The sequence below is a fragment of the Fukomys damarensis genome, unplaced genomic scaffold (assembly GCF_012274545.1).
Source record: "Fukomys damarensis isolate Sample0158 unplaced genomic scaffold, DMR_v1.0_HiC HiC_scaffold_39, whole genome shotgun sequence".
Taxonomy (NCBI): domain Eukaryota; kingdom Metazoa; phylum Chordata; class Mammalia; order Rodentia; family Bathyergidae; genus Fukomys; species Fukomys damarensis.
The window spans coordinates 26797813-26808946 of NW_022900951.1; the positions used below are offsets into that span (position 1 = coordinate 26797813).

Below are 11134 nucleotides of genomic sequence, written 5' to 3' on the forward strand. Positions count from 1 at the left end.
GAGCCTGACGTGGTGGCGCACACCTGTAATACCAGCACTCGGAAGGCTGAGGGCAGGAGGATTGCGGCGAGTTTGAGACCAGCTTGGGCTACACAGTGAGTTCCAGAGATGTCTAAACTACACAGTGAACCCCTGTCTCAAAAAACAAAACAAAATTAAAAATAAAAAAAAAACTAAGACTATGGTGTGGGCTTAGAGAGTAGCTCAGTGGCTGAATGCTTGCATAGCACATATGAGGCCGTGGGTTCCATTGCCAGCACTGACTCCCATCCCTCAAAAGAGACTAAGGTAAGCCACCGTGAAGACTTTGGAATTGTAGGGAAATGTTAAGAGTGACAAAAAGAGTCCTTTTTTTTTGCAGTACCGGGCATTGAACCTAGGCTCTTTAAACTGATCTACATTCCCAGCAACTGTATTTTGCAACCGGGTCACACCACTAAGTCATTAGTTTGTTCAGACAACTTGTGAGCCTCCTGCCTCAGCCTCCCACCTAGTGTGCTTGGATTACACCAAGCTCAAACAAACAAAGGTAACTATGTTAACTATTTACCAACAGCCTTTATATAGGAGGCCATAATAATATAATGGGAGGCGCTAAGAGATTCCCCTACAAAGGTCATTTTCTTTTTTACAATGGATTTCTGTGGCCCAACAATTATTTCCTGCCTGGTTGAACCACTGCAGACTCCCTTCCCTTCCAGCACCTTAGTAACCATGGAGTCTCTACTACATATAGCCAGGTCTTTTCCTGCCTTTGCACTCTCTTTGTTCCCAGAACCTGCAATCCCACCAGCCACTTCCTGCAGAGGTTTCTAAGATCCTCAATCCTGTACCAATACCTACAAAAGAGCTAAGGTGAGAAACTCAAGCGCAGCATGGCTTTTAAATTAGAAAAGAATAAACATCTTACTTAAGAGAGTGAATCACTTACAAATTGGAAGCAGCTCCTAACACTTGGCTCAATGTTGCTGCCCCCAAAGGAGGCGACTTCACCCAGCTGTCTCGGGATTTGGATAGAATCATGCAGAAGGAGGCCCAGCCTACGCTGGTCACAGAATCCTGTTGAACTTGCCACTTGCTTGAAAAGGTCTGAAAAAGAAGAGAATTATAGTGATCAAAACACTGTACCAAATGGGTTCACACAGAGCCTAATGACCAACTCAATTCTAGTACCAATTCTCAGGAGTAAGCCATATTCACACAAGGAGGGTTTGCTTCTAAATTATGCTAGTCTGGACACACTTTTATAGACTAAGTTAATCATCACTGTGTATTTGTGAAGTGTTGCAACTTTTAAATCGACTACAGCCATTTAGGAAATGTAAGTTTATATGCAAGTTTATAAGTTTATCTGAAAACCTGAACTGTTCCTAAGGCGGGACACAATCTTTTTGGAAATATATATACAGGTATATAATATAATGACTATCCTGCAAGTTTTAGCATGAAGATCCATATAACCAGCAGAAAGCACCATCCATTTTGAACATAAGAGATTTTAAAATGTAGTACATTGAGACTTCTTTATGGAATTGTAAGATCATTTTCTAGTCCATCGTGTATGTGGTTCACACAGGATATGGCGCTGATTTGTAATTGGCTCGCAATCACATTACACTGTTACTGATTTATGTTTGCCTTTTCGACTGCAGAATAGTATTCCTTGAGAGCAGGGACCATATCTTGTTCCACTGTATGGCAGAAGTTTCTGGAATAGAACAGCAGTACCTGGAGGATAGCAGATGTCCAATATATGTGGCTGACTACATGGACATATGAAACACTAGCAATGTAGGTCTCATCCTTATACACAAAATCATTTAAATCATGCCATCTTCACCTAGAAGTTGCCGATAAAAACATCCAAGAAAGCCTCTTGTATCCACACGCACATTTATAAATGCAAAACAATTAAATATTTTAACAATATAGATGCAATAATAAACTTTAAATTATATGCACAGCTTTTGACCATCTCTCGAAGAGTTTTTTTTTGCCAATTATTTTCAAGTATCTCATGTTGAAGTTAGTATTTTTGTTTCCTCAACTTCAAAACATATTCTCTTTTAGAAATTACTTGAAACAGAGGCTCAAAGCTCCCCTGATGGTTTAATTTAGTATTTTCGGTGTACTAGGACTGTACCACTGACAAGGTTAGATTAGATATCAACTTATAGCCAGGCACAGTGATATGTGCTTGTGAGCCCAGCTACTCTGGAGGCTAGGAGTTTAGGGCCAGACTGGGCAACAATAAGATATTTGTCACTAAAAAAAAAGGTAAACTTAAAAGTACAACACTTAAGAAGAAAAACCCACTGAAATATTGTTTCATCCCAAAATAATTTTTAAAGAATTAACAAAAGCTGTTCGACACCCCCCCACACACACACATCCTACTTTGTTTGGTCTTTTTCTTTTCTTTTTAAAAATTTTTTGATTGTTAGAAGAAAACTTAAGTACAAAGTACATAAAAGTGAGCTAAACCACTCCGTGTATTTTATGGCTTATTCCTAGAAGAGAAATGCGCGGTAGAACACAGAGTGGCTTTGGAGGAATTTAGTCTTTTTTGTCTCCTGCCTGTCCTTAAGCTCAGCACATCTCCTGAACTGTGGGTGGCTAGTCCTTAGGGGAAAAGGGAGGAGACAAGATAAGCTGGGTTTGTTTAATGTTCCTCCTAAAAAGATTTCTTATAAGCATTTAAGGGGAAAAAACAAGTATAGACCTTTACAATGAGAATGGATGCTTGCTTGGTCATCTAAATTTTAATCACTCCTGCAGCATTTGCTTTTAATTTAGATTTGCACATTTTAAGCAGAAGAACCCAATGGCTAATCAAAGGGAAATTTTGTGGGGTAGTATTTAGCCTTTAAGAAGTAGCAAGCTATTCTTCTCTCAAATAAAAAAAACAAATGTTAGTCACGTCACAGCCTTGGATGCGTCAGTGCAACTTGCAGTACAGTGATTATAAAATAAACAACGTTTCTCAAACATGAACGCCAGATAGTATTCTTTGAACAAGAACCCAAAGATGAGGCAAGAGCAAGGATTAAAGCTTCACATGTATTTTTCTGACTATACAAAGGGGTTAGGAAATCAGACTTTATCCCCTAGGAACATGTATTTTTTTCAGACACAGTCACTGTAACGTAAAATAATACTTAGACTGGAGAAGCTAATCCTCATACTCTATTTAAATACCTGCAATTTAATGTTTGACAGAGAATGGCACAAACCAAATTTTATGACGCTCTAAACGCTACATCTTACATGGGGAACCTGCTGACAAATAAGTGCGGTACGTCATTTCCCATCTAGAACGAGGGTAATTAGCCAACATCAATAAAAGAACATAGATTAATTTACATGACTTACATCTGTACTTGTCTTCCAAATGTGCTTTACACAGAGAAACGATGCCAGTTTTAAAAGACAGGACACGAATCCTCCCAGTTCGTCCCCTATTATGAAAAATAAAACCAGAAAACAATTACTAATACTGAAGGTAAAAACTAGTTCTGGGGGGGGGGACCCTGTATAGAGGTACTCTATTGACCATTGGTTTATTAAGATGAAGAACTTTTCTGAGTTCATTATCTATTTGGCTCATGACATAGAATGCAATGGAAATTTGATCAACTGGATCAGTATTACCAGTTTTCAATTCTTAAAAGCCCTTACTTGAATGGATAAGAGTAGCTCTATATAAAATAGGAAAAAAAAATAGCCTACTGTTCACCTATTGAGAATCATTTTCAGTGAAGTGGGTAAGTGGGAGAATTGTCATTATGAACTGAGCTATTTTGGCTAAGGCAAATTAAGTACTTTGAATATTGCAGCCAAAAAATCACCAGCAACTAATTCCTTTGATCGCTTCAACATTCAGACTTTAATCAAAATGCTCCTTACACTAAGATTAATCACTTCAAGCCAAATGAGTCATAATATAAAATATGAATGTTTTTCTCCAAAAAGCGGGACATATGCTATTAGAGGACATTCAAACAGATGCTTTATCAGAGACATTTATAAGTAACCTTTTGCTGTATCAATGTTTTACTATATCTGTAGAAAGGTCAAGTATAGCATTCCACATAACAAAGCAACTGTACTTTACATATTGGTATTTTTAGTTAACAATATGCTCAATTTTCAACTACTACAATTTATTAATATCCCTCAGTTAAAAAGAAATCTTGGACCCTAACTGCATTAACGAAATTCGTATCATTGGACTATTTTCTGATCTTTTTCCCTCTTAGGAAAAAGCAAGTCACTGCTTAACAAATAAACTTTATAGAGTAACTCAGGTCCTCAAGGAGTTAAAATTACCCCCAAATAATTTGCAGGCAAGTAGAATGGAATTTGTATACTCAGAATGTCATCTGCAAAGAAACTAGGGCCAAGTTATATTTGAGGGAAAACCTAAATACAAACCCTCATCAAAACAATGTAATCCACAATTAATATTCAACATGTTCAAAGACTTGATAGGTAATAGTTATGAATTCAATAGCCAGGTGGTCCTAAAATTTAAAAAAGCAATACCTTATCAAATAACAAACCAGTATAATTTTTAATGAAGGAAGTGGTAGAAGTCTAGAGCAAAGGCAAAAAGCAAAGTAGTTAACATGCAACTCCCTTCAGAAAAACCTTCCCAGATTTACAAATGGGAATATGTTCTTGTTGATGTGTGAAATGAAGCATGTAATAATTCTGAGCTCTAAGAAGAATTCAGTGAAAATCAAGACCAATTCCTTCTGCTTCCTTCCTCAATTGTCTTCATTAAGCTCAAGACAAAAATTAGAAGTGGAGCTATTTCCTGTGTGCAATCTAGAAGAAATAAAAAACTGTTCTCTAAGAGAGAATGATGAATGGAGGTGCCAAACTGAAACTTTGTAAAGCCTTATTAAAACACAAAACAAAACAAAAAATCTTCTACTCTCTGAGGAGCCGAGTTGGCTGCATTAGGGACTTATAGTCATTGTGTTTGGATTATCAATTTATAATCCCTTGCAAAATTCTACATATCAGCTAGGACAATTCTTTTCTTTTTCTTTTTCTTTTTCTTTTTTTGGTACCAGGGATCACACTGAGGACCTTGTGCTTGCGAGGCAGGGGCGGTACCACTGAGCTAAATTCCCAGCCCAGGTAGGACAGTTATTATCTGGTGACAGGTGTGCCGGTATCTCCAGAATCATAATGACCCCTGCCAGTGAAAGGGACCACTCCAAAGCACGTGGAGGACATCCAACATATACAAGCAAGAAAGGGAAAGAACCAAAGGATACACATGACCCACTGAGAAACTGGAAAAACGAGTATCTCAGGGTTTGCTTGTTTTCCAATCTGAGAGCAATGTTCTTTCTTGCTGTTACCTCCTAGTTTATGGGGTATTTCTCAAGTCATATAAATACAGAAATGATTTATCATGGAACAATATTAGGACCATAGCTTCTGGGACCCTATTGCTTTTCTCTTTTAACTCATAAGCAGATCTTTTGTTAGCATTCCAATTACTTTTGCTAATATATCATAAGATTTTTTTCCCTTGTTTCTAGCCACTTTTAGCTAACTTCTAGTGAGTAGTTACTATAATAAAGGATTTCAAGAATATGCTTATTCTTAAAATATGTCCACATAAAAGGAACTTGTAAAAATCCAGATATTACTGTTGTCATTATTTCATGTTAATATTTTATTATGCTAAAGTTGTCTAATAATTTATATCCTCTTTTAAGGATACAATCCTCTTTTAAGGATTATTTAAGTTTCTTTTGTATTAGTATGTATCTGTAGTACATAATTAATACATTCACCATGGGGAACTGATAGGTATCATATCTGGATTCTTTTTACATTCCATTCACTTCACCTCCCTCCATCCTCAGAATCCCTTCCCATCTCCACAAAGTCTCTACTGGGGCCCTACTGTAATGCTAATTACACGGTCCCAGTTCCCTGTGACAGCCCACAAAAACAATTGCCATACTTACGTATCATAAACATTCAGCAGCCAATTGAGACACATATCCACACAGAGAGGGACATTGACCAAATTGTTGTGCTCTTGCTCTAGGCGATCATAAATAGTAGTCAAACAATTAATGATCTGCAGGATATCCATGGGCTGGTCATTTTGCTTGAGGTTGTGCTGCTCCAAGGCATCACATGCAGCAGACAGGCTCAAGAGATCCACTGCAAAAATGTTCAATCACAAGTGATTCAAAGCATGAACTTCTCCTTCCCCTGCCCTTCCAGGTCTTGTAAAGCCCATCTGATAGGGGTTCTTGGGCTTGGGTTGTAGCTTAGTGGTTCAGTGGTAGAGACCCATTTGCCTGGCATACATCCATAGGGTCCTGAGCTCCATCCCCAACACTCCCCAAACAATGTTCTGCCTTCATCCTTCAGCTCGTAGTTGGCACATCTAATGTAGGATCTGAGGTTCTCAACTCTCATGAACACTGGGAGATGGGAACAAAAAGTTCCCTTGTCTGAAATACTGTGAAATATTTTAAATTTAAGGGAACCTATCCTATAATATGTAAGCTGAATAAAAATATTAATGATTTTGAAAGAGATCCTAATAACACTTACATCAGTTACATGAGTTGGGGTCAGGGCTGTATAAACTCTAGCTATGTATTTATAATCATTGTACATTTCTTTTCCTGAAATACTGGTTACTTCAGTATCTCTCTGCTGCTTTAAAATCAGCCAAGAAAACAATCAGCTTCACTAAAATTTTCTACAGGCAAATGGATGCCACTGAACATCCAATTTTTAGGCCTAAGGCTCATTTATTCCTCTTTTAACCTTTAAACTCTATTTAAAAATGACTTTTGAAGCCCTCTAAGGTGGGAGAAGCCCTTTGATCAGAGGTAGTACTTATGCTAAAAGACAAAAATTTAACAAAAGTGAAACTTTAACCTTGTCCTACATCTACAAATCACAAGCTTTATCCCCGAGAGTCATGAAAAGATGCTTCACTATAAAGCCAACTTATTAGGCAACCTGGAAATGCAACAACATTGCTTTCATATAACCTTTGACACCTGAGCTCTGGCTATAATTCTTAGTCCTCTGAGACAAAGAATCAATGATGATTAAGTATATTGCTTATGCATCTCAGGAAAGGGGTAAACCGGTAAACAGGTCATTCCAATCTGTCAACAGCTTTCTCCATAATAAAGAAAAGGAAATTTCAGGCTCTAATGTACCTTACTAGTTACTTGTGGCTAATTCTAATTAAATACTGGGGAAAAAAAACAAAAATAGTGGTTAATGCCTGTGTAGGTTAATACCTAGGTAGTGCACATTTTTCTCTTCTGAAAAAGAAAATAGAAAAGTGTTGTTTCCCTGGAAGCATGAAGGAGGCTTGGTGGCAAAAACAAAAGGTCTTTTCTTTTCTTTTTTCTACTCCTGTCAGTAAAACTGTTCTCATGGACAAGTTTCCCTGAAATGTCCTGCACTAGCACTGCTCCGATGGCAGCAAAGGTGCTTCTCCTTTTCCTCTCTCTTATTTTTGTGTTTTGTTTTTACAATGCTGGGGATGGAACCTAGGACTTCACACATTTTAGGTAAGTGCTTCACCACTGAGCTATATATCAAGCTCCTTTTTATTTTAAAATAAGATCTCACTATGTTGCCCAGGATGGCCTCGAACTTGCAATCCTTCTGACTACACCTCCCAAATAACTGTGATTACAGGCATGTGTCACTTATGCCTAGCTCTAACACATTTCTTTATATACAAAAGGAAGCTATGTACTGATACTTTGAAGTTTTTCATTATTTTCTTTTTTATTTCTCTGTGCAATCATACTAAATATTTCGCTTTACCACCTGCCTAGCAAGTGCAAACACCAGAGTTCAATCCTTCGTACAAACAAAACAAAACAAAACAAAACAAAACAAAAAAAACCCAAAACACACTTTAGATCCAAGGACATAAGAACTAATAAGTGAGAAGTTTTAGACTCATTTTTTAGCAACAATCTAAAGCACCCACGTGACAGAAACAACGGCAAAATTACGTGCATTTCCTTTTACTGGGTTTACTCTATTGCTGCACAGGTAGATGAGAAACAGAGAAAAGAAAATGTGGAATAAAAATAGTTCCAGAGGGGAACAAGGCAATCGCTCTGAAACAAGATGAGCAGAAGATGACATTGGCGAGACTGTGTGGCCAGCCCTGTTCAAACCAGATGTGGTTAATACAAGAACAATCCATCACAGAAGACTGAAGAACACAGTTCCCAAAACAAACACAGCAACCCGAATCTTGTTTTCACAGAACAGTATGTATGTGTGTATGTATGCATTTAGATTTTCTGAGACAGGTTTTGTTATGTAGCTCAGCCTGGCATTGAACTCAGTATGTAGCCAAGGTGGCTTCCTGCTTCAGCCTCCAGAGTTCTGAGATTACAGGCATGTACCAGCATGCTTAGCTTCAAAGATATTTTAATGCAAGATAATGCTACAGCTTTTGACATCACTAAAGGACCATGTGGTGGTGGGAGTAGGCCAAAAAAATGACTGGCCCTCTAGGATCCTCTCTGCTGTACAGAAAAAGAGCAATGCGTGGGAAGAAAGACTTAAGCCAAGGATCCCGCCAATAGCTCCTGAGGCTTTGGTTGTACCTAATCATCCTCTCAAACTTCTAGATTCAAAGGTGGACACACATTATAATGTTGGAAGAACTGTTGTGGTCTGCAAACTTCTTGCCCAGACAGTAGAAGGTGCTATGGCAGGCTAAAATTGGCAGGGAAAGTAGGCATGCCCTGTTAAGGCCAGGACACAGCATAGAACAGTTCTCAGCCTTGCACATGGACTTCTCTCAAGAAGTAGAGGTTTTAGATTGGATGACCTAGATGTGAAGCCACGGTGGGAAATATAAAAGAGGACAACAGCCATAAAGTTCTCCATATTGTGTCTCCTGAAGATAGCCTATGCTTGCCTGCATTTTTTTCTACTTTTACTTGAACCAAACTCATTCTGCAGTGTATTTTTTCCTACCTTTAATAAATGTGAAACTTTGCCACCATTTATGCTTGTTTCTATCAATTCTTTGTTCAAGACAGAAATAACCCAGAAACCACCTCTAGAAAAATACTCTAGCACCCAAAACCCAGTAACTGTACTTGTGGAAAAGAGAAGACTATTACGACATCATGCCTTTCTACAGGGAGCTTCTGTTTATGGATGAGGAACTTGCCAAGTAAACCTCTGCAAGGCAAGAAAGCCAATGCACTTTAAGGTAGTTACCTTTGCTACTAAGGGTTCATCTCAAAGAGTGGCGTCAGCATGAGATGTTCTGCTATGTGCACATCCCAGTGGTGAAAGCAATGAAAAGAAGTGACTTAGTATCTCTGGGTTACAAGTCATTCCCACTATTTCCTGCTAATAGGAACAACGATCATTTTTCACTGATCTTAGTGAGATCAGTGAAAGCCTCTAAGGGGCTGGTCAAATAGGAAGGATGTGTAGAGGGATATAAGAAACCCCAACTGAGACGCCAGTTTGTGCTCCCTAGCTTTCATGGGTTTTGTGCTCTGATCCAAGTGACAACATGGATTCTTGACGTAGCTCTTGCGGAGAAAGGACAGTTGGAGCTTGCACCTGGCCTCTCTGGATCCTATGCTGAGAGGTAGCCTGCGATGCATATCCCTGTTTCAGTGGTGTTGGTTTATTGTATCCCTTTCCTAAAATGTAAATTGGCAAGCACTGTTTAGCAACTGAATTGTCTGTCGCCATTAGCACAGTTAGCACTAGAAGTGGGATTGTTTATAAGACCACTAACTAATTCTTTGCTAAAAATATGACCAAGGCATTATTTAGGGGATAAAAGACAAAGATGATTCTGAAAAAAAGGGAGGAACATGCATCCCAGGGCTGGTTGTCAAGCTGCCCCTGGTTTGAAGTAGCACAGGCTCTGAAAGTGGTTACCGATAATACAACTTCCTAGTAGAATTTGGAAGTGACAGAACCTGAATCTAAGGAACTAACAAACCAGATTAGACGGGAATGGTAAACTGATGACAAGGCTGATAAAAATTCGATCACTTGGGTGCTTGTTAGCAAAAGTTCAGCATCTCCTTTGGTAGAGCTTCACTCTCTCTGGCCTGCAGGTGGAGTTCAAGCCAAAGGAACCTGAATAACTGTCACTTTTGACAAATGGGCTATGCATGTGAGGCCAATTACAATTTTTAAAATACTCAAACCCAGCTTGGTGGTACATACTTTCAATTCCCAGAACTCTCGGAGGCTAAAGTAGGAGGATCTCAAACGTGAGCCCAGCCTGGGCAACTTAGCATTGTAGTGAGATCCAGTCTCAAAATACAAATATAAAAAAATGGCCTGGGGCTGTAGCTCAATGAGAATATCCTGGTTGCAATGATGAGTATGGGGATGCGCGGGGGGCAGGGGTGGTAATTCAAGTAGAGGTAACTTACAGATGTTCCCTACTTGACCACAGTTTCCCTTTTCAATGCCAGACCTAGTAGTTCCTGGACTGGGCTACAAAGAATAGCCTCAAAGGCTGGTATTACTGGAAAATAGCATGCTATGATGATTAGTTGGAACTAAAGTGCAAAAACTCCACAGAGATCAATGGAATGAATGATGCCTGCACCTTACTTAATTGGGGTTATCCTAAATGTTTTGCTTTCTAGAGGGCAGAATAGCCCAATTTCTCTGCACTGTTCCAATAGGATCCCTTATCATTGGGAAAAGACTAAAGGGAGGCCCTGCATGTCTTCTTTTGCTACCAGCTAAACATGGACTAGCCTGCTGACTGCATCCTGGGGCCATACATTGTAAATGTGGCGGGCAGAGGGTTTGGATTGAAATTAATGGCAAAGGAAGAAAGGTGAGATTGTTGCTGGGAGGGACGAAGCCACCAAATAGGTTTTGAAAGGGGGAAATGGAACACAGTGTTGCTGCCTCCAAGAATAATGCGTTCCCTTAAGCTTTGACTCAGCTGTCATTCAGGGTAAAGGACCCTGCTAAAAACTCGCCCTTTAAATAAGTGATCTAAAAAAAAAAAAGTGATCTAAGGTCCGGGGATTTGGCTCAGTGGTTCCACTACCTGCCTTGCCAGCTCAGGGACCAGAGTTCGATCCCTGTTACAAAAAAA

The 11134-nt window shown here is 39.0% G+C and overlaps 1 protein-coding gene across 12 annotated transcripts in view; it reads right to left on the reverse strand.

The window, feature by feature from the left end:
• Positions 1-11134, reverse strand: part of Dmd (dystrophin) — a 2130457-nt gene that overhangs the window by 81066 nt on the left and 2038257 nt on the right. For all 12 annotated transcript variants that reach the window (XM_033760401.1, XM_033760400.1, XM_033760399.1 and 9 more), the window contains 3 exons: positions 5994-6195; positions 3373-3458; positions 932-1089 (listed from right to left, as the gene is read on the reverse strand). In XM_033760401.1, the coding sequence (XP_033616292.1) occupies positions 932-1089; positions 3373-3458; positions 5994-6195 (446 nt within the window). The remainder of the gene's footprint in view (positions 1-931; positions 1090-3372; positions 3459-5993; positions 6196-11134) is intronic.